At 40.0% G+C, this 24275-nt stretch overlaps 1 protein-coding gene across 2 annotated transcripts in view; it reads right to left on the bottom strand.

Annotated features, from left to right (window-relative positions):
* The window catches only part of inpp5l (inositol polyphosphate-5-phosphatase L), a 35192-nt gene extending 14099 nt beyond the window's left edge, over positions 1 to 21093 (bottom strand). For both annotated transcript variants that reach the window (XM_069182804.1, XM_069182811.1), the window contains exons 1-5: positions 20434 to 21093; positions 10787 to 10828; positions 8541 to 8641; positions 6994 to 7081; positions 762 to 825 (exon numbers count right to left, since the gene is read on the bottom strand). In XM_069182804.1, the coding sequence (XP_069038905.1) occupies positions 762 to 825; positions 6994 to 7081; positions 8541 to 8641; positions 10787 to 10828; positions 20434 to 20493 (355 nt within the window). In that variant the 5' untranslated portion in view covers positions 20494 to 21093. The remainder of the gene's footprint in view (positions 1 to 761; positions 826 to 6993; positions 7082 to 8540; positions 8642 to 10786; positions 10829 to 20433) is intronic.
* Between the last annotated feature and the right edge of the window lie 3182 nt (positions 21094 to 24275).

Genomic DNA, 24275 nt, shown 5'->3' with positions numbered 1-24275 from the left:
ACGACCAGCTGTTCATATTTTCTGATTAGCAGGAGCCAACAAAAAGATGGTTTGATAAAACAATTTAGATGCATTCAGTCTAATTTAATGGCAATGTATCAAACCCACTCTTCCTCAGAGTGATCAGTTGATCTGGAGTGCTAGCAAACTTGCAATGGTAACCTGATGCTCTGAGCAAAACATAAAAAAATATGTTGATAACAGAGTTCAGCTATCCCCCTCAATATTTTTAGTGGTCTACAGGGTTGATATACGCAGTGATGTATAGTAGTTTAAGTTGCTTTTTAAAAGCAAGGTTCTTTTTAAGCCAGGTCTATATACAGTAGGTGACAGTAGAAAGTCTCCTGAGTATACATGCTATGCCACAGAGTTGCCTATTCAGAGCAAAGTTCAAAGTTCTTTGCATCTGATTTACAATGCACAAGGCACTCCTGTTTTTTTGTAGTACCTGAAGCAGGACTGTAAAGGACTTCAGATACAGAATAATGCCATAATTCCAACAACCTGTCGATTTGCATCAGTGACTTCCCTTACTTGGAAAATAGACAAAACCACATTTAGTCAAACGTGGGATGCTAATTATACAGTAGTACTAACGAAGTCACAAAAAGAAATCTCATATTCAATGATGTTTTAAAAATGTCTATCAACAACAGATTCTTATAAAGTGGTAACGTGCACTTTTTGATTGTTGCCTTAAATGTTTTTTTTTTTTAATTTAGATTAGAAACTACATTTAAGAATGTATTGAAAAAACTTACCATTAAAATCATACTGGTAGATGTTCTTTAAGGATTTGTGGATGAAGTACATGCTACCCAGAGCCTAAACACCATAAAAAACTATGTCAGTATGACTTCATTGATAACTGAAGGATTTGTTAAAGGCAAGACAGTTAAGGACAACAAACATAATATGGTTCAATACAATTCACAGTACAGAAATACAGCCCTTCAAATTAATCAAGAACCACCATGTATCAGTGCCACAGGTGAACCAACCCACATTTAAATTAATATAGAAATCAATGTGAGGAGCTATACTAGACAAAACATTCAAATATCTAAATTTTTCAGTTTTCTTATTTGTATCATAAACCTTTAATTCTAAATGTTTGCAACACATCAGTTTTTTTAAGTACAGCATAGTTTTTAAATTAATCCTACTAGCAGCTGTTGGGAAGCAACTACAGTACGTGCTATTACAGTGATATTGTCATGAATTATAAATTGACTTCTTACTATTTTATATAACAGTTCTCCAGCTCACCTCCAACTCATACATAGATGAATGCAAACAGATTGCATACAACGAAAACATAAATTAATTCTATGATGGACCAGTGAATAGAGCCTGACAAAAACAAAGCAATAATACCATTTAATAGAATGCACAAACCCAAACAGTATGTATTTAGAGAGACCAACACCGTGACATTTTTCCATCCCACATTGCCCTAGTTTATGGTGCCAAGCTTCCTCCTAGAATTAATCAATAAGACACAATACTAATCGCTAATGAAGAGCTAGGTTTTGGGAGATCAAATAATACCATAAACAAGCCTACTTTTTATGCTTCATCAGCACAGTTAGCACAGTGAAAAGGCCCTGAAATGGATTGCAATGCTACACAATGGCACTCTGGTCTGTTTCCCTGCTTGACCTTTCAGATGAACAGCAGCTTACTGGAAAAAGAACATTACATTTATGCAATATAAAAGCGAGTGAAATGGATCACAGTCATTTCATTTTTATTTTTGCTTCTGTGCTTTAAGACATTTTTGGATGCTGTAGAAGATATCCTCTGAACACTCCCACATGCTTCTTGAAAAAACAAAACCCAGATGTGTTTGATACACAAAACTCCAAAAACACCATTCACAAAAATTTCACAGAACTAACAGTTCTTAAATGAGTTACCTCACTAGCACTCTCAAATTCCACTTGCTAGGATGAATGAGCAAATGTCACTGTTTGTCACTAAAGCCTAGTTTAACAAAACCAAGGTCTACAGCAATTGCAGTGGGAATCTGTCCACCTGTTACCTGAACACACAATCCACACAACGCTGGCCTGAACCTCCTGATCTTTTGCTCAGGACCCTCTCGCAGTACTGCCTCCCCCTGTCCTCCCCCCCTCGTCATCGGTGACAAGCCCTGACAATTTTTAATGTACTAACTGCCTGCTTCACTGATCTGATTAATCGGGCCCTCGGAGATCAATAACAACAGAAAATTAAAACAATTTAAAAGGGATTAAGCAGTTGAGCAGCTGTCTCCTGCCCGGGCCAGAGGCAGAAGAAAAATCAGCCAAGTGTCGAGGGGGTCTCAGGCGTGACGCAGCGCTGCCCCCCGTTATGAAATATCTTCCCCTAAAGAGCCGATTAATCTTCCCGGCAAAGTGATCCTCATTTAATGGGACAGACCTGTCCCTTTGACCAGCCCAGGGAGGGCCGCTATTAGAGAGGGGCTTATGCACGCTGTGAGGCCTGTCCACCGTCAGCTCAGCCCTGCACCGAGATGTTGCTGTGCTTAAAGTAAAGGGCTTATCAGCAGGTTGCAGGCTCAAACCCTGATGCTTCCGCTGAAAAAAACACATTTCAAACTCTCTCAACTGAGAGAGATACTTTGTTGAAATAAGTTGATACTTATTTTAACCCCGTGTCTCTGTATATCTCAAGAAAAAAAGTATTTTAAACGACTGATTACATTACAGTGTTGTGTATTATAATTATATTGTAAGTACTGTAATCTGAAAAAAACTCTTTTAGAATAAGATAGTAAATCCAGAAAAGAACCTGTTAATAACTGAGGATACTTGCCTGCCCAACTCCTTCATATTTAAAGCATTTTTCAATAACTTTTTTACAGCAATGAGAAACATTTTTGACACTACTAAGCGTCACAGTTTGAAGAAATATAAAGAACCTCTTTTATAAGAGCGTATAGCTTGATCAACCTTTGCCCGTACTGTTGATAGAAAAACAAACAAGAGACGGAGACCGAAAGTAAACACAAGAAAAACCAAAATGCTACAAGATGGGTATAATAACAAATTAAAAATGAAGGTATTCTAAAATAATTACAGAAAAAGGAAATATCATGGTAATAAGGCAAGAGGAGTGTTTACATTGGACTCTGAACAAACCCTTCTTTCAGAGAGCAGACCCAGAAGAAGGGTTCAGTTCTGAATCCAAACCAAAAGAGCTCCCAGCAACTATCTTCTCCCCCGTGACCTATATCATTTACATTAGATTTAGTTCACCTACAGTAGCACCCTCAACACTACTCACTGTGATGAATCAGTGTTCCATACACTTTGAGAACAAACAATTGTTAACCACAGTATAAACAATGCATGTTAAAATGCATTGGGACTGCTCTGATCAGGAAGTGTGTACAGAATGCATACTGTTCAAAGATCTGGGAGAACTAAGCCTGTTAGCTGTTGTACATCATTTAAGATGACAACCACCAGGCCTTTCATGCTACAGAATATTAAAAAAAACTGTGCAGCCTCATTGTTGCTTCCCAGTGCATTCCAGTTTGATGGTACTGTTGTTTTTTCTCTCTTTTTCAAAACACATGTGTGGATTCCCCTATTCCATCAGCTCTCATGCATTTGTATTTCTATACTCAATCTACATGAAACAACACCAAGAGTGAATGGACAGCCATAAATGGTTGGGGCTCCATTAGATCAAAAAAGAAGATGTCGTTTTATTTGGAATAAATTGACATTAGGGGACATGCCTACATTGCCTCTATAAAGATAGCAGTTCTTGACATTTTCTCAGATTTTATCCTCACAGTGATACCACCACACACACACACACACACAGACCCTTAACTTAAACACACACTTGCCCGCTCACCGATCTTAATCCATCACCCGGTGCACAGTTTAATAAAAATTTATTGACTTACAAGTGATTTTTTATCAAAACACCATTTGTACCGGGGAGCCGAGACCCCCTCCCCCGCGCGCTCAGAGCCCTGGCCCAGAGCAGTGAGCCGCGGATCTGCAGCCGAAGGGAAACGGATTGAAAATCAATGCTGGCGGCACGGGCAAAATGAAAATGAGAGGGAGAGCCAGGGCCGATGCCTTTGGGCCCCCGGCCTGGAAGTGGCCAAGCACTGTCCTAGCTGTCCACTACTCTTCTCTCACTTTATTTATTGTTTACGAATGAAGAAAATCAATACTTTTAATCTAGAGTTAAATTTATTAACTTTACCCCTCCCCCCCCACCACAGCACCCCATCCTAGCCCTACACACCCCATACTGTCCTCAAGAGACGCATCGACTCCCAGTCCAGAATCAGCACCGAGATTAATGGGATCACTTAACCTTTACTATGGGAAAGCAGCTTCAGCGGTGTGCCAGTCAGAGCCTCAAGGACAGCACAACCAACCACAGGGGCTGAGGCAAACTGGTCTGACAGCTCCTGCAAGCATCTCTCCTCTCAACGCCACTAAACCTCAACCTCTACATCCTCTGGTGCGGCCCTCAGTATAACAGGATGTTATATTGTCCCTCTTAGAAATGATACATTGTTGAAATAAAACTGAAAATTACTGGGCAATATTAAATTATTTTTTAAGGAAATGTATTATAAGTTTATTGCATTATACTGTATTACACAGTAAGCACTGGCAGCTCCTACAGTATTTGGCACAGTATTGAAGGCCAGAGAAGAACTCAAGGCAACACGAGCCTGATGGAGATACTGTCCATGATTCAAACTGATCCTTACAGTGCCAAACAAGCCCCTAACTAGAGGAGAAGGAAATGAGAGTCAACAACAGCAGGAAGAACAGACAGTGCCTCGATTTTCGGACTTCAGAAAGTTGTCCCTCTCCTCAAAGTATATACTGTACAGCTTGCTGATCACAGCAACTGATGCTGCAGCTGAAACTGTGTGCCTTTGACCTCAGTCCCTGAACTTGACAAAGATCCACTCAACAATTCGGGGTCTTAATGTCAGTGAGGGGCAATTGATAATTCAACTATAAGAGGCAGTGGTGACCGAGGAAGAGGAGGACAGCACATCCAGACACATTCAGAAGGGGTAAAAAAAATTCCTCTACAACAAACTAAAATCACATGTGTGAAACATTTCAATTGCTACTACAGGAAAATCGTGTTGGAATCAAACATGTTGCCATGCAGAAAATTTGTTTCTTGTGAATACATTCCTTTACCTTGTTTTTCAACATACTTGAGAAACTTTGCACCTCTAGTAGTGAATGATGACCATCATTTTCATTAATTCAACCAGTGAAGAAAATTTGGTTTTAAAGATCAAATGTGTATAATTTGTTAACAGTGCTGCAGATAGTGTTTACAGCATTTAGAACACTTTCACTAATGTATTTCTTCACCTTCAGTAATGCACAGAATTTTGAAATAAAGAAAAATAATGTGGTAAGTGACTAAGCGATAATTAAATCCACTGTACCAGTTTGGATATTCAATATGTTGTTTTTGGGACATGCACTTGGGAGGAAGATTGTTTAAAAGCCTTGCATTAATTTTAATGTTGAATGTAAACAAGGGAACAGTGTTCAATGAAACAGCTCTCAAGTACAAGCACGCGCCCTGATGAAAGATGAGACCCAGGATGCTTGGCTCAATGACTGGATGTAAAATCCCAGTGCCACTCAATTTTCAAGATGACTTGCGCTGATTTGCCCGTGGAGGGCAAAAGCATGTGATCTTTTCTTCGTACGTACAGAGCCACCATCCCGGAAGACAAATCGTTCTGATACAAATGCTGCAGAGAGACGTGCCACACTGGAATAGGTCAGAGGTGCGTGTGAGAGTGGACACACCTGTGCAGAGCTATTTCACAGAGCCGCACATACCCTCACTACACTTTCTTGCTTTTTTACAACTCACAAACTCTGTCTATGGAGTTTCTTGAGGGGCAGAGACTGCCACATGTTGCCATCTTTCATTAGCCATAAGCAATTAAAGTACTGTATGATTTTGGTCATATTATCAACTCATTTAAGAACTACCAATTATCCTATAGTAGCCAGCATATCTTAAGAAGCAGGAGTAGGGGAGGAAACCAGGGTATGAATATTATAGAACATGCAAACTCCAAACACAATGTGCTTCAGTCAAGATCTGAACACAGGACCCTAGAGCTGCAAGACAGCTAGCTAACTGCCACATCACTATGGAGCTCAAAAACGTAATTCAATTATTCAAAATCCTTAAAAGCACTGACAAAGCAAACGCGATGCAACCAACGGACTCAGAATGAAAGGCAAAACATGAGTCAGAGTACACAGATGGAGACCTAGGGAAAGTTCAAATACAGCTGAGAGCTTTTTACAAAATAATTAAAGGAATCTGTAACAAGTTACTTAAAAGGCCAAGTTGTCTATGTCAGTACCCGGGTTTCGTTCAAGAAACTGCTAGCTGAGATCTTGAGATTTATTAACAGCTAATGAGTTGCACAGCTACATGAGCTACATAGCTTGGATTGCATCTTCGTGTTTGCAACTTCTCCTATATTCTATGACAGCTGCAGATACTGTAAATACTCTTTATATACAGCTGTTTTTTTAGTTTAGGAAACATCAATCCTTAAATTATCTACTGCAGTTGAACGTTTAAGACATTATAAAAAAATCTAAATTCTGTGTCTGGAACCACATAGAAATATTAAGACCATCACCTAACGGCCAGATTAAGAAACAGAACCCAACCTCGCCCAGCAGGCAGAGTGGACTCATGAGCTAGCAGAAGACTCCACCTGGTGTTGAAGAGCAGGCATAACAACTCAAGGGTTTCGACCTGTAAGGAACTACGGCAGCACACCTGTGTGTTAAAATTAACCACGCTTTCAAACGATGGACAGCACAAAGAGAAATCAGAATTGACCAATAAAATACTTGACTAAAAAAAATAAATGCAAATTTCAGGACATCCCAGTCTTCGCAATGTTAGTGCTTCATTTTCAGTCTAAACTGGAGGACTCACCGTGAAGCGGTCAATGGCCTTGAAGTTGGTGTCCACATAGATACAGACCCTGTCAAAATCTCTCATCTCTTCACTCGACTCAATGTCCCTAAGAAGGAAAGGAATGTCATGTATTGGCAGTAGTCAGAGCAATCATGAGACTTCAGTGTGGGGAGATTAGAGCCAAGGAATTCTTAAACTCCCCCCTCCCCCTGCATGTCCTCATTTGGCATGCCCTGTTGCTAGTCACACAGCACCCAATGCCTCCTGCCAGCCAAAGACACTGCTTCAGCAACCCAAGCCATCACTCAACCATGTAAAGAGCTCAAAGCCCAAGATCAAAATTTATTAAAAAAAGGTGTATATATGTGAGATCTGTTTTTAACATTGCAATGTAGGTTTGATAAGACAGTTTTTAATCCACAAATCAGGACCCCGCTCTCAGCAATCCCAATTTACAGTCTGAGAGGGCTGCAGTGTGGCCATAATTGACTAAAAGGAGCTCATTATTAGCTTAATTGGACCAATGTGTAGCGATTCAAAGATCTCCCCAGTTATCGCAGGATCTAGCAAACTAGAAACTAGATTCTGGGACTTGAAGACTGGAGTTGTACACGTATGCTGTACAGATCTTGCAGATATGTGCAGTTGTTTTCAATTGACCTCAAAGGGTGTCCAGTGAACAGAAAGGCATGTGATGTGAAAAAAATGGTATCTGCTACGGACTCCTGACTACATCCTTTACTGCAGCTGATGACATCCACTTTGTCAGCAACTGTAATACTCTGCAACTCATAAGTGGCAACCCACTGAAGATCTTCAGGTGTGAGCCTGGCCAGTACCTGCACAGGAACCCTATTGGGACAGTTAAGGTTGCTGCTGGAAGAGGTGTTAGTGGGGCCAGTAGGGAGCACTCACCCTGCAGTCTGTGTGATCCTTATGCCCCAGTATATGGACACTATAGTGTAAAAAGGGCACTGTGCATGGGCATTCCTGGGCGTTTCTCAAAAACAGTAGGGGTGCAACCCCGGTGTTCTGGCCAGATTTCCTCCTGGCCTTTTCCATTCATGGTCTCCTAATAATCCCCATCTATTAAGTGGCTTCATCACTCTGTTCTCCTCCCCACTGATAGCTGGTATGCGGGGAGCGTTCTGGCGCACTGTGGCTGTTGTTGCATCATCCAGGTGGATGCTACACACTGGTAGTGGTGAAGGGGAGTCCCCATTACCTGTAAAGTTTTGAGTGGAGTGTCCAGAAAAGAGCTATACAAGTATAAGAAATTATTACTTATTATTAAATTGAAAGTTCAGTCAGAACGCCCTTTAACAACAGTGAAGGAGGAAGCTGTGGACAATCTTCCTGTTTTCTGGGATGACTAGTCCTAGCTCTGTTTCCCATGTGAAGAGTGTAGACAAATCCCTTCACTTCCTGTGTCCCACAAATGGACGATGATTATAAATATCATGTCATCCTTAAGGCAGAAAAAGGAGGAAATCCTGAAGGGGAATTATTTAAATGTACAAAAGAAGATGGCGATACACTGGCCGCAATTTCCATGCAGATCCTACCGGAAGAAGTTTTCAACCTGGCCCATGTTACGCTTGTAATCCTTCCCTCCCACTTCCTGGAAATGCAGGGCGACGAAGCGAGGCTTGTAGGTGTGGACGGTCTGACGAGAGACAAGAAAGAGAGTTACATCTTCACATTCCTGCTCTACTGCCACCTGCACAGGCTATGCAACCCGTTTCATCAGGGAAGAAGGAAACCAAAGAAAAATTTCTGAAACCCCAAGACCGTGCCGAAGAGGAACAACAGACCGTGCAGGGTCACTGAGCAAAAACACACAGCAAGCTACCCAAAAGGAAACATTAGACGCATTAGAAGGGTTTCTACCTTTGACTAGGGCGGCTGCCAACACACAATCTGCAGACACCAATTCTTCTTAGGAGAAACGCATGCAGTCTACTGACAAGAGCTGGGAAGTGGAGTGGAAAAGGGCAGCTTGGGTCTATGCTATTAACAATCCAAGTGTACTCAAATTGTTTATGGGCAAATGCAGTCAGCAGACTGTCTGCAAAAGTGAAGGGTAATGTTGAATTATATGGGCTTAGTGTAATTAGCGGCAGAGTAAATTTACAACGTTCAGGTGTATCTGTGGACATTCCTGTACAAGTGGTGTAAAATAAATATGTATTGGTAGACACCTGTTATGTAATGTTATATTTATTTCTGATGCAACCTTTACTAGTACTGTTGGTGCGTTTAGTAGGTTTCAGAGTAAAACAAGGCTGCTTTGATGCAAAACTAATTTCTGAGAAACTTAATAGACAATAATAGTATTAATGTTTGGCAAACACCAAGATCACAATAGTCTGCATGCCTTTCTTTTCATTTGGACATGGGTGTAAACAGCCCACAACGGATGCTGAACGCTAACAAATTCCCTCACACCTAACTTGAATCACTGCTGAAATAATAAGGACTGCAAATAGCTGTGGCAGAAAACCTGGCTAGGGTTCTCCAACAGCTTTTGAATCCCGCTGTCAAATAAACACTTGTTCCTGAATGTGAAAAATTAAACATCCTTGGGAATTTTATAAGAGTCTGCATTTAAAATTGTTACTTGTACAGAAATGTGATGGAGCACCTCTAATAAAAACTTTTAAATCTAATGCAGTGTCTCTTTTTTAATACATGGCATAAATGAGTATTTTCAGTCTTTTCAATCCTGAAATTCTCCCACAATTAACTAGAAAGAAATCAGTAAAGAACATTAATCAAATTTACAGCGTTTCTAATTTAAAGTAAAAGAATTGTAGGCTGTGTGAATTTTAATTAGGCAATATATGCTGCCCTCATGTGGACATAATATGCACTTATTCCTGGAGCACAGCTACTGTAAATATAAAGGTGAAGGAATATGTTTTGCAAAATGTTTCTACACATTAATATGCAGAACATGTGCTGCTGTATAGTCATTTTTATCTAAAACAAATATAAAATTCTAATGAAAACACTGTGAAATAATGGCTTTTTAAAAAGATTAAACATACTTAAAAACAGTATTTTGAAACTGCTAACCACACTCCTGGGTTTAAACATTTAAAATTAAATCCACCAAAAAGTGGAAAACATCAGACCTTTTACTTGAAGGTGGAACCCAACGTGGAGAATGTGAAAAAAAAAAACCTTTTCAGAAAGCCACCATTGGCTACAGAAGCAATCAGTGAACAGTGCATGGGTCTGTAATCAACATCTATCCAGCAGTAGATTAACATGAGAATCAGGATAAGTCAACACAATTGAACAGATCAGGATAAGAGTTGAGGCTGTAGACTTAAAAGTACTCAGTTGCTTTTCTTTACATGTATAGTTTTAAGGCTTTGGCTGGAATAAAAGCACCTGGATTACACAAGGCAGTACTACTGCTGTCAACCACCACAAAAACTAAAGTGGCACAATAAAAACATGGGTTTGTTTCAAACTGCAGCATTACAGAGAACACCGATGCCAGAGCCAGCAAAACAGCAAACAGTATCCTCCTATAATCTTTACCCCCACTGCAATTAAAACACTGCAACAAAAATAGCTTCTTTTTTTTTAAAAAAAGGGTCAATTAAATCCTTGGATCAATGAGAACAAGATACCCAAGAAATAACTGAATAAGTTATTTGAATAACTGAGCTAGATGGAACTAACTGCCTACTGGGCTTGGTGGGGCAAACAGCTTCCTCTCGTTTTTAACATTCTTTTGTTCTAGAAGAACAGAGTACATCGACAAGGGATGTTCCACCTTGTACTTCCGAGAACCCACCTTAAAAAACTCCCGGAGCCAGTCACTCTGGATCTCTCTGAGCTGGGGAGAAGAAAAAAAGACAAGAGCTGCATTCAATACCGTCAAGGAAACACAAGGAAAAGCAGAACAAGGCAGCAGCTTTCTTTTTTTGCAACTCATCCTTGTCACTCACTGAGCAGGATAGGGGTCACTTAAAGCCAGACTTAATGGTGCAGCTACAAATATTAAAACACATTTTAATATTTATCAATCATTTCATTCCACGCTTCAGGAAGTGATATTTGGCAATGGTGTCAAGGGATATGAAAGGAAATGGGGAAACTGAGATACAGTTGTTAAATTAGAACACCTCAGATTTTTTTTTTTAATTTTCTGGAAAAAGATACAGGGAATTGTTTTTTAGCAAGTGCTTTTGTGCATAAATATGTGACGACAAATAGCTTTACACAGTGTTGTTTTTTGTTTGTTTCTGGCATGGTACAGTATGTAAATGTTTGGTATAGGGCCTGGTGCACAAACAAAAGGAAAATCTAAAAACAAAACCTATTTTTGGGGTCAAATAAATGCCTTAACCATTATTTTTTAGAAGAAGGTCAGAGAACTTAAACAGATCTTCAATGCAGAGTAGAGAAACAAAACAACAACTCCATAAAGCTCTGGAAATGATCCACTCCACAGTTTTAGAAATCTGTCTTTTCCAAAAAAAGTTGTTCTGTTCCACTGCTGTTTTTTTTTTTGCACATTGTCACAAAATGGTCAAAATGCCATCCCCAAACAATACATTGGTACATAGTTTGTTTTCATACTGTACGTATATTTTTACCAAATTATACCCAGATTTCCAATTAATTTTACACCAGTGTGAAGGAAAATGCATTGGGAGAGCACAAGAGGGCGCTACGAAATTGGGCAGGTAGTTGTCCCCTTACTGCTTCCTTATATTTCAGGATCAAATGTTTTTGTAGTATAGTGAGCAAGTTAGCTCTGATACAAGCACTCAATTAAAAGTCCATTTTTCCCTTCCTTCTTTGGGACCACTGCTTTTGGAAACAGGAAAGTATATTCGTTTAGTAGATATTTAGAATGATACATGTTTGCATAGGACTGCTTAAGCGTAGTATTTCAAGGCCACGGGAAAGCCCTTAACACAGGTAGTACAAGTTACACCCTGGACAGGACTTCAGGCAATGCGCATGGCACACAGACGTGCACACACTCACACCAAGGACCAGTTTGTCATCAGAAGCCTACCAACCTTTCTTTTAACTATTACCTACCAACATGTCTTCGGACATTCGGATGAATCTGGAGCACACAAACACAAAGAGAACTCCACACAAACAGCACCCCAGGTCCAGAACTGAACCCAGGTTAGCAGTGCTTTGAGGCAGCAATGCTAACTACTGTGACACTGTGTCGCTTGTTTGTTCTTCAATAAACATTTAATACATCCTTAAAATGTTTTACATTTCAAGAATTTTTCTTTCTCCACTTACTGCTTTTCATTTATTACATGCAATTTAAAATAAATAAATATATATAACAATATACAATCTTTATCTATGTACATTAAATAAAAACTTACTTTTGATATCAATATTAATAAAAGAATAACAAAAAGCAGTGACAAATGTAAGGGATGCAAGAAAGTCACCCTCTTACATTCTGTTCAATTGTAAATATGGTAATTGTCTATATAATATTAGTGCATAATGAAAATCAATTCAGCATAAAGCAAACAAACAAGCACAAATAAATGACATGTATATTAGCTATAAGCGTATACTATGGTCTACCACTAACCCTTAAATCATGTTTGTCAAGACCTGGAACTCAGGACCAGCACCATTGCAGGCCTCGGGAGCTATAGGGTGTTGATATTTTCATTTCAAATAACCCCTAAGTACTCAAAAGCAAAGCATTTACAAATTGAGGACTTAAGGCTGAGTTGTAAAACCCACTTGATTTTGGGTCCCCAGGACCAGAACTGTCATATAAATCAACCTGTGTGTCATACCACATTTTTCTATAGTGAGAATCAGGCATTTTATTTTTAAATCATTTCTAAGAAGTGATAGATAATACGCATCAGCAAAATGCTTTTGTTCGCAAAGAAAGCAGCTTTCCTTTTTTCCCCAAACCACTCTGCAATTAAAAACAGCATATCCCTCAAACAATCCCAGCTCAGATCTCCACTTTTAGGTCTTTTAAGGACTTTCACTGCAACGATGACATACATTCCTAAAAACATTACCATGACCACAAATATTAAATACTACAGTTTTATCTTTGGTATCTAAAGCAAAATGGAAATATTAAATAAGGCCCTTGTTATTTTAAAGAGTAACTCGATCTAATTACACAGAATATATAGTATAATTATAAGGAAGAGGGGAGCAGACCTGCAGAGGCAGATAAGTACAGCCACTGTCAAAGCTAGTTATGCAAACAGTCGGAGTGGAACTTTCTTTTCCATAACATTATCATGACCGAGCAGCCAAACTGTAGCTCTGCCCCCACCAAAAAAAACAAGGAAGCACTCGAGATACAAATGTGACACAATTCAGAATTCCCAGCAACTCCTGTGCCGATGTGAAATTCTGTCCTTGTGAAAGGACTGGGTTACTGTCTTGCAGAAGCTGTGTGTGAGGTTATTATATTCCATTGATAAGAACAAATGACTGCTTACAACATTATTCATATTTTCTTCATTTTTTCTTAAATGTTAATAGGCTTTAAAAACTAAAAGTGCTAAATGTAAAAGTTATATTTATGGAGGTAGTGTGCTCAGAGTGAAAATATTTTTTCTATATAATGTCAATTACAATATAAAAGATTTTACTTCATATTCCTCAAAAACTACATGATGCCATGTACAGTACTGTGCAGCTCTCCAAAAAATAATTAAAAGGTAGCTCTCCGCCCCACTTTTAACAGTCATCTGCAGGTTCAGCTCTCTATAGATCTTCAAGAAGCAGAACCAGCTTTTAACTGACAGAGGTTTCACCTTCTCCCTCTCCAGACTGCTCTTCCGCACTTCCTACACACTACAGCCAAGGTGGTCAAGTCCAGATCTAGACTCCGACGGGGTTCTTGAAAGGCTCAAATCAGGAAGCACACTCCATTACACTAACAAGTGAAGAACGAAGGTGAACTAGAAAGCCTCAAGTTAAAATGGGCAGCTGTGTCCGCATGTGGAGGCTGCAAACCCGAAGAAGGCTCCACAGCACAAAATGTCTTTTCTTTTCAGCATGGAATTTTTACTTTACTTGTTCCTTTGCAGTGTCAAGTTAAATTACACTCCACAAATAAAATGCAATCCAGTGCAAAACTTGTGATCTAATCTAGTATTCAATCAGTTTGCTGTCAAAAACTGCCTGCTACCTGCCTCTTTTCTAGGGATTAGCAGGAGATACTGTTTAAAGAGTAGGAAGCAGAAAAACACTCTGATTTTTCTTTCCCAGGGAAAGAAACCCGCTGTGCTTTCGAAAGTTCGGTGCAGCTGGGGTTTGTCAGCCTGATGTCGTCTGCAGCTGCTGGAGACGTGCCACGGACCTGTGCTTCCAGTGCACCCAGGTATAAAGACACTTTGCCAGCAGCTGCGAGCGATAGCACGCGGACTGCAGCCACGACAACATGACCCTGCCGCTTTGAATGGAAGCCAGCATCTGGGGGGAGCGAGTGCGCGCAGATCGCTTTGAAGTATAAAAACCTGTCAAGCTAAGAGCAACAAAGAAAAATGGTTAAGTTGTTGCACAACTGCAGTGACACAAGGTGATGTACATCACATTTATCAGAACCATGACACTTACAGTTTAACTTGTTTAACAGCCCAGAATAAAGACAAGGACACCCTTCAACTAGAGGCATAAAAAGCTGTTTGATGTGGGCTCCTGTTCTGCCTTGGCAGTTAGCTCATCTCGAATCTTGCATGTGGCTGCTAGCCGAATGGAAATCGTGTCATGTTTGTGTATGGTACAGTCCGTTTCAGGAGGAAGGAGGACCTCTGTGGACTGGACACCTTATCTCCGATTGACTGAGCAGTTCCTCTAAGAGCTCTATGTTGCTGTCCCAGTGACACAACAGCCCTCCTCTTTAAGATCTAGGGATTGCAGCACAAATAAAAGCAGAAGTACGCACAGGAGTTGTCTATGTCACTCCTAGGCCAAACTCAAAATCTTAAGACCACAGAAACATGAACAAGAGCAAAAGGGGCTGATGACAGGCTCAACCGCTCGGTGAAATGAGGCTACTATCTGGCATTCTAGGAACAAAATTCTAAACCAACAAGCCTCTTCAGTGACTTAGGTCTTTAAAAAGCTGACATTGTATTCCAGATAAGAAAAATACCAAATAGTGGGGCCTTTTCTGTTTATATTTTCCCTTTATAAAAAGACATACTCTGGCCCTATACAACATACTGCAGGGTTAAAATGCATGATGCAATTTTGCATAAGAGATTTGCATGAATTCAGCACTGAAGGCTAGTCTGCCAAGCTAAAATACGCCATTCTGCTGGGCTTCAGCAAATTCAGACGGAAAATCATCTTGCGTGGTATTTAGTGGAACATAACGTCCCAAAAATTCCACCGATACCTCACAATAATAGCAAAACTGAAGACTACAAACCATTACATCACTGCGTTGCATCAATACTTGTTCATACTACCACTTCTTGTTCAAGTGTTTAAATTTACTGTAGACCCAGAGTGGCACAGAGGTTTGCCTTGCTGCCTCACAGCAGTGGGGCCCCGGACCTGGGGTAGGTCTGGGGTGCCATCTGCATGGAGTTTGTATGTTCTTTCCAGGTTCAAGTGGGTTCCCTCCGGGTACTCCGGTTTCCTCTCACATTAGAAAAATGTACTGGTTGGTCAAATTACTTCTGAGAAAATTAGCCCCGGCATGCATATGTTTCCTGTAATGGACTGCCATCCCATGCAGGGTGTATCCTGCTTGTGCCCGTTGCTTGCTGGGATAGGTGAGCACCCGTGACCCTGTAGTTGGGTAAAGCAGTTAGAAAATGGGTGGGTGGATGTTGGACTAAATTCGACTGCAGCTAAAGCCTGTGCATGTTGGATAAGGACTATACCTAAAAGCATTGTGTACTGTAGCATTGTGTACTGTAGCACTGTAGCATACAAATACTGTAGCATTTACACCTTGACATTTTTCTAAAATGACCCATACCAACCCTCTCATTTCTGATTAAGTGTCCCTTTCCTCTTACTATTTTAAGACATTCGCACATTAAAGTCATTGATACAAACAGCCAATTGTTAATGTACTGACATGGACAGGTTTTCCAGTTACAGAGACTTCATTTCATAGGCACAAGAAATACCACTACTTCTGCAATTGTATTCAGAAATGTACACACTGTCATTACTGCTGTTTAACTACCCCTGAGATAAAAGAGAAAAGCACTGAACTCAAGGCTAGGACTAGCTAGTTTACAGACACCCAGCCCCTCACAGAGTAATGATGCCAATTCACTTTAAAACGTAAAACACCAGAAGAATGACAAATGCATTAAGGTTTGTTGTTGAGGGCACTCTCAACAAACTTGACAAACCTATACACATACTTTTGACAAAGCTTCTCGGGACTGAAGAACCTTGCCTTGCCTTTCACATTTATATATCAAAGATAAGCAAGTGTGTGTGGTTTAGAGGGTTAAAGAAGACAGAGTCCTTCAGCACATGATGTCATACCATCACATGCAGAGTGCAGAGGTCAGGGCAGGTTCTTGGACAGTGGATGTGTCTGCACAAGAGGTTATTAGCCAGGCAGCCCCAGTTACAGCAATGCTGATGGGACTGCTGCTGTCACTAGTAGATTACTTTAAGCCACGTCCAAATGAGAGAACTGTCAGCCCAACAACCCAGATGCATTTTAGATCTGATAAGTCGCATTCCTTCGGCTTTCAAGCACATCAACAATAATGCATGAAGAAGAGAGCCTTGCAGTGAATAATTACATACAGTAGAAAGAAACAAAATGCTCACTTTCCAAGATCAGCAAGTTACACAACTTTTTCCTTCCAGGTTATCAGGTTACCACACAACAAAATGAATTGACTTCATATGATACCAATGAGTCACCATCACAAAAATCCCACAATTTTAACACTCCATCACCACAAATGAAAGTAGTAACTCCTGCAAGAAGCAACATGTTAGAGAAAATTTTCATGATACAGAAAATATTCTGCTTTTGTTCCCAAGTGCTTTGGTGTCCAATGAGCAGATGCGTACTCAGGTTAGGTTTAATGTTTAGACCACACTCAATGGGTGTTCGAAGCGTATGCTATATACTGTATGTAACACTGAAGCTCAGGTATAATTCCATTACCCTGAGCACTTTCCCTGAAAGCTCCAAGATGTATTTTTTTCCTAGATTTTAGGGTTATTTTTTTGTAAACGTACCATACAGTAATTCTCCTCATTAAGCTCACAGAAGAAAAAACACATTTCTACCACATAGTAAAGAATTGTAAATCTTTGACTTTTAATTAATAGAAAAGATTCATAAGAGATTACAGTCTACAGAATCTCCTTTGCAGGCCGAAGTTGGAGTTAAGAACCATTAAAGTTCAAGTCTATTTTTTTCGGGGGAGGGGGGATGCACACTACTCACAGGCACAGCTAGCGTGCCCTCAGCTACACCAAGGTGCAATTCAGGAGGAACAGAACTTAAATTGTTCCACAAACCAATAAAAACTAGAAAGGAATGTGTCTAGAACCTTCTGACTTAGAGATGGACTGCACCACTTATTTCCACACAAGGATCTAATGGGTTATTAATAAAGCTGTATATGGAAACAAGACAGTGTGGCCCTCTGCCAACTTTCCATACACATCTCTTCTCCCTTCTCACAAGGGAAATGGAGTTGAGGCCTAAGCCAAGTGCTGCCCAGAAATACTGGAGTATGTTTTGATACAAACAGTGCTCTAAACTCACACAGAGAAAATCGGGGTTGTTGCAGTCTTGTGATGAGGGTAATTAATAAATTTATTTTACCATGGAAAGCTATTTGATATTTATGGATAAAAAATAAACAAGGAAAAACGAGAGAGGATCTCAGATTAATGTGCGTTTCCAGAGAAGCACAGAGCTACTGTACTTTAAAAAAAAAAATGAAAACAGTAGAGGCCCAATCTAATTTCTGCAGCTTCTTCAACAAATACTTGACTAACCACTGGATCCTCTAGGATGTGAATCAAACAGGCCTTTTTTAGCCATTCAAAAAATGCCTTAGGGCTGTTTTCCTAATATTGTTTTCAGAGTAGAGTGTTTTTTTTTCTTTCAATTACAAAATTGAATCAATGATCCCATACCCCAATTCAAAACAAACTTCAGCTAAATTTTCAAAACCTAGCCTACGTCAAAAAAAAAAAAATCAACGACATTCTGTTGGCCTAATCCAGGGAGGCCTCACTTAGGTAGATTAACTGTACAAAACTCCTGAGGCTTAATTGTTTAGTGTTCTTTGGCTGATGGCAGGCACTATTTTACAAGAATACAAGTATAAGCTCCATTGTCACAATGTGACCTAAAAGCTGAACTTGAAATGCAGTTATTGCTTAACCTGTTGTAGGAAAATAAAATGTTACGTGCAGTTGCAGTCAGATTGCTTTCAAGTTAAAAACATCTTCGCCCTCCAGGCCTAAGTGCGAATACACCCATCAGTTCATGATCTCAGTGATGCAATACTGACTCCCAGTGCCAAACTGAACAATTTAACCCCTTAACACAATTTCTCCCCCTCCAAAATTACACAGCAGCACAAATAATACGTCCCCTTCCAACATAGCCTTCATCCTCTGAGCTGAAGTTCCCATTTTGAAATAGCGGAAAACTATACTTGGGCTCAACAAGTGTCAGGGTTACACAATATTTGGCAATTGATACCCATCTCATCTTTAAAAAAAAAGAACAACTTTTTCCTCACCACTTATTCTAACATCTGTTGTTAGCCCTCATCTATACCCACACACAGTCCTTCTGAATTTCAGCAGTGTCGGATCTGCAGGTGGTGTCATCTCCATCCTGTTCAACTTCCAAATTATCAAGTGAAACAACTCTTTCATCTGTCTTTTCTGCCTGCTAGACCCAATGACCTTGAATTAACTGACCTGATCCTTCTTTTATACTGTAGATTGTAAAGCAGACCGTCTCTGGTTCATATCCTTGTATTTCCGAAATCAGCATCAAATTCCTTCCTTACACTGAAAATGCTCTGTTTTTTTAATCAAATGTCACTAGCTGGTTTGCACAGTACTAACTGCTCATATTAGAATGACGTTTAACTTTCAAAAAGCTTTATTGCAACTTTCCTGTCTTTGGTCACTTTCCTTCTTATCACAACATAGCATCCGAATCACTTGCTTTTTTAATGGGGGCCTTCTAAACCACAAAATAAAGTACAATAAACAAAATGCTTCCTAATCCCAATTGATAATCTGTAGGATACTAACCTGTTCACTCCTTTCAGTCGTTGTAAAAGTCTAAAAGGTAACACTTCAATCGTTTAACAGGCGATAATAAAAGTTGTAAGTCACTGCATTCATCTAATTGGTGTAGATCAAGAACTGTTCATTGAAGTTAATTATAAAATGAGAAATTTTCTGCAACTGGTCACCGGAATTACTTCAGAAAGGACTATAAACTGCACATAATTCAGTTCACAGTTTCTATAATTCATATTCATTCGTTGAACTTCTCACCTGTAGAAAACGCAGCAGGTCAAAATGCTGACGGTTTCTGCCTGTCTGTACATCTTCGGAGGTTAAGGGTTTGTTATTTTACACCACTGCACGATTTAAAAAAAAACGTGCATCACAAAAACGGTTCGTGGATTCAACAGACGGCGTGGAGACTAATAGATGCCAATCTCAAGGGCTGTTGTTGGATCCAGCGTGTTTGTTTTCGAGAACAAAACCTGAAAAGGGCCGATTCTTTATTTTTTTAAAAACATGGGCACCTCTCGCGGAATGACCCGCTTTAGGTCGAACGGGTTTCCTGTTTTATTTAAACAGATACAAAGTAGCAACTCCGTTTCGATAGGCAGTTGGTATCTCACCGGATTTGAAGCGTAGCCCCACGTAACTCACCTCCCTCATCCTGCCCTAACTGCTCACGTTGGAAGGGGGCAAAGACTACTTTAGACTCAGGGCTCTGCCGTTGGGAAAGGGCCTTTGCAGCACTAGAAATATGTTGCTAAACCACGTTCCCATGCTAAGAATACATTGCAGGATCTGCAACTGTCCATAATTTGGTGCAAAAATATTTAATCCCAAAGAGCTACCTATAAATGCACTAGAAAAAAACACGTTGCGGAAAAAAACAGGTATAGTCTCCTAACTGTATACTGTAGTCTCGTACGGTTTCATAGTTCTGGGAAACTGTTCTCATGTTTCTAAGTTCAACAACACCATAGGCATGACTGTGATTATTTCGAAAGGTTTCGCTTTTACTAAAGTATGTACAAATGCGACGTTTTTCCCCTTTTAACTACCTTTCCCGTTTTATTTTTTTTTTTGGTTTTGCAGGATCATCCGTCTTTCGTGGGTATGTCATACCGTCCTTCCTCATTAGCTCTCTAAGCAATTTCAATGTTAAAAACATAAAATTAGAGAAGTCCCTTTTAAAGAACATATACTTACACGATCAAACAGCGATCCAACATTAGCAGTTACCAGTAACACGTCTGTGCACGTCCCCATGATAGAGCTCGGATTCCACAATAAACTGTCAAAATTATTTACAGGTGCGCTGTACACCTCAGGAGAAGACACGGAGAATCACAAAGATCACGGTGTCCACAGTTGCTTTAAAGATACATTGGATTCTTTCGTCCCGAAAGCGTGTCTCTGTCTTTTGTGATCATTTTCTCTTCAGCGGTCTAAAAGTTGAAACGTTCCTAACTTCGGCGGCACTGCGGTATTTCTACCGACTGGATCCTTCGAACTCAAAGCCGACTCCTCCAGGAGCCCTCTTGCAGGCTCGGTATTAGCAACGCAACGAAATCTTCTTTTCAGTGCATGATAAGCAGCCTAAGGCTTAAACAGAATTAGTTGACACAATGTAAGTACTGAGGGAGTCGTTTAGTTCCTGCCCTGCCTAGCTGCAGTAGTTGCTACTGTAATGTTTTTATGAACTCGATTAAGCTCCGCCTAGTTGACAGTACAGCACTTAATCGCATTTAAACGGCGCCTTTTCCGTAGGACAGCCTGGGAGATGGGTTGCGCGCAGCTCTTGTAAAATAAAACAAATCCATCGTGGTGATAAACGACTGGATCAGATGGGTAAATCTGTCATGAAGACGTTTCCAGAAAGCCTGACAAAGTACCTCTCCGGGGGTCCAGGAATCCTCTATTTCAAAAGTCTGAAGAAAAGCCTCGACGCCCATATAGAACTGTAATTTTGTTGAATTATAACAGTTTACAGTACGTACACACTCATGCAAAATTAATTTAGAAACATGAAATCGATGACTATGGCCTTTTCCTCGAGATCTGCTTGGGTTTTACGAGAGGAGGCAACTACCCGCTGTATTTCGAAGCTCTCGACGATCTCGACGCAGGGTAAAAAGTCAACCGCGGTATAGTAAACCTGTTAATGCACAATATAAATGATCGAGATTACAAGTGGGGAATTAGCCGTTTACGTGTATGTAAGAGAGCAGTCCTTTTGAAACGTGAAGCACGAAGGAGGTCCAGTCCAGTCGGGATGTTTTTCAAAGTGTAAAATAGAGGGGGGAGGAATCATGCAACTGTACATAAGTAAGATTTCAGTAGGGCTGACAGGTTGAGAAGCTCTACCGTTTCTCCCTCCTGCTGCATTTGGGTTAATGTGAAAATGTTGCTGCCAGTGTACACGATACTGTAGTAGCAACTTTAAAAGCACCGGAGAAGACCGAACACATGCTTTTGAATCTTGGTTCTGTTGGAGCTTGACTGCAGACTCTAGCATGAGATTTTCAGCAGATTGTTGAATCATTGACCAGCACTTTGAGTCTGTTTAAAAAAACAACAACACTGTTTTAAAATCAAATCAACCCAATCAGGTTATGTGAAATTGGCATTTGAATAAAACTGTCAGCTCAGGCTTTTTGAAGAAAATTCAGTCACTCCCTACCACACATGCGTGGTGTTCCCTCAAAGTGGGAGAGGGTGTGGCAGTTGTGGTCAAGCTGGCCTGGAACATGAAGCAACAGCCACCGACTCCGTTCTCTTGAATACTATAATGAAATCTCGGCTGGATATCAAGAGGATCTGGACCATGGAGAGCAAACTAAATCCTTAATGCAGCAGCTTTTCTGGATTTATTTAGTACATCAGTTAAAGAGGGATTAAAGAGTTAGAAAAGCAGAAGGACCACAGATCCCCAGAACTGGACATGGTTCCTCCCTACCCTCCTAACCCGATTGAACTATGAAACTGAAAAAGATTGTTCTCACACAACTGGGGTTTAGTTGCACCATGAAGACCCATCTAGCTGTGAATATTGCATTGCACAAGGCCCATTATAAAACGAATGTGGGCCAAGTTAGGATCCACCCAGTAAGGTGTCCTGAAGTGAGCATACTGTAGGTTGTTCAACAACCCGATCCCGAAAGGAATGATTTTAAAGCCCAGAGAAGAGAATTCTCAAGTAAGGAGCAGTCAAAAAAAAAAGTTGTGCACAACCATCACTGTGCAAGTGTTAAAAAGCTCTCTGGAGCTCGATCATTTTTAAAAGGTGGAAAGTAAATGTCACCATTCAAAAATCTTGGCCCACACACAATGCAACTATACATTCATTAAAGCCGCCTTTGAAAGCTGGATTTACTCAGGGGGCCAGAGAACTTCCAGTAAGTAGAGCAAACATTGGCAGTGGGAAGATAACAAGCAGCATGGTTTACACAAAGCTCTTTCGCCACTATTCGCCCTGTTGTGCGTCTCCACAGGGCTTACCAAGGAGCTCATTCTAAATACTCTTGCTAGGAAAGTGCCAATACGCACTCGTGTAGAAATGAATGCAAAACAGCATACTTCCAGAGATCCATTCTTTCCTGTTCTGATGACCAAATTTGAAGCAATTAATCTCATCAGAAGAACTTAGAAAACTAAGAGGGCATTCTCAGACCTCTGTGTAGTATTGTCAATACTGTGCTGAGAATGGGCCTTGTTTATTGTATCCTCAAAAGGATCTGCAGCACCTAAACACATCCAGTTTTAGAAGCCTGGATGAGCAACAGTTTTGTTAGGTACTTTTCAACTAGTGCAGAAACAACAACAGGGTTTTCAAAATTCAAAGATGGAATTGAAACCCAAAGACCCCGCAACTCTGATCTACCTGAGATGGCCATCAGTGTTCTAAATTGCTTAAGGAGCCGAGACCTACAGAACATTTTAGCTTGGACTATTAATAAATTCATTTTGTCTCAATAATTCAAAGTCCTGCTGGACTGAATTTATTTTAGAATACCCTACAGCTCTCTGGGGAAAAGTCACTTGATCACAATTGATAAGCACCCACAGTGTAAAGAGATACTAAGGAAACTTCCTGGAAGGAAGGAAACTGATCGCACAATAAAAGCGGCCCAAGATTTCTGGTTCTCAAAGCAAAATACCATTTTACGTAAAGTTCTTCGCAGGGTAAGTGAATGGTCATCTAATCAAGTGTAGCACTATACCAAGTATTTTACAATGTAGTGAGAAAGGTTTTATTTAGGTACTGAAAATGTAAAAGGTTTGTGGTGCATGCACTTTTAAAACCTCCTTTTCCATCTTCAATCCCTGTAAACAAGAAAGAACAATGATACAAAGAGAAGAGTAGAGATGGGAATCCCTTTCCCTCTGCTTGGGAATGCTCAAAAGTGCATTTTACAAGTATCTGGTGAACATCATTTTACGACATTAATGCAGGTTTGCAATGTCAAAATTTGCCAGTGAAGTACACTACATACCTTTACCACCCACCTGATCAATAGATATGATGCTACTGTTCTTCAAGCTTTGTGCCTAAGCTGATGTTTAAGCAAATAATGCTTATTAAAGGATGTTCACAATTGAGTAATTGTAATTAACTGAATTTTATTCTGAAAGCCATTTGGAGTGTGCTTACATTGCACTTTATCTGGGAATGAAGTCAATCGCTTTTGGTCTGCAAGGTTTCTGAAGTCCCAACCCTCCAAATTATTTTGATTTGGCATGTTTAAAGTCAGCATTTCTTTAAAATGCTAAGTTCAATATACTTCTCTAATTATCCTAGTTAAGAACTAATGAATTTTCAAAGGAAAAGGGCTTTGAAAATGCTCTTTGTAATCCTGGATCTGCGTTATTGCAAAACATCCATGTCTGACAAAGCCACAGCCTGATGGATCTCGCATGACTCCAACCCAGAATAAAGCCAGTGTACAGCATACTGTACGTGCTGTCAATTTGACATTTCTCAAATCATTTAAAATACCACCTTTTCAGAAACCACCCATCATGCTTTTTAGTGTATATTTATAAAGGCT

Source organism: Lepisosteus oculatus, chromosome 2, assembly GCF_040954835.1.
Source record: "Lepisosteus oculatus isolate fLepOcu1 chromosome 2, fLepOcu1.hap2, whole genome shotgun sequence".
In the NCBI taxonomy this organism is placed as follows: Eukaryota; Metazoa; Chordata; class Actinopteri; order Semionotiformes; family Lepisosteidae; genus Lepisosteus; species Lepisosteus oculatus.
The sequence above is the reverse complement of the archived record's forward strand: the minus strand, read 5'-3'. Positions and strand labels throughout refer to the sequence as shown.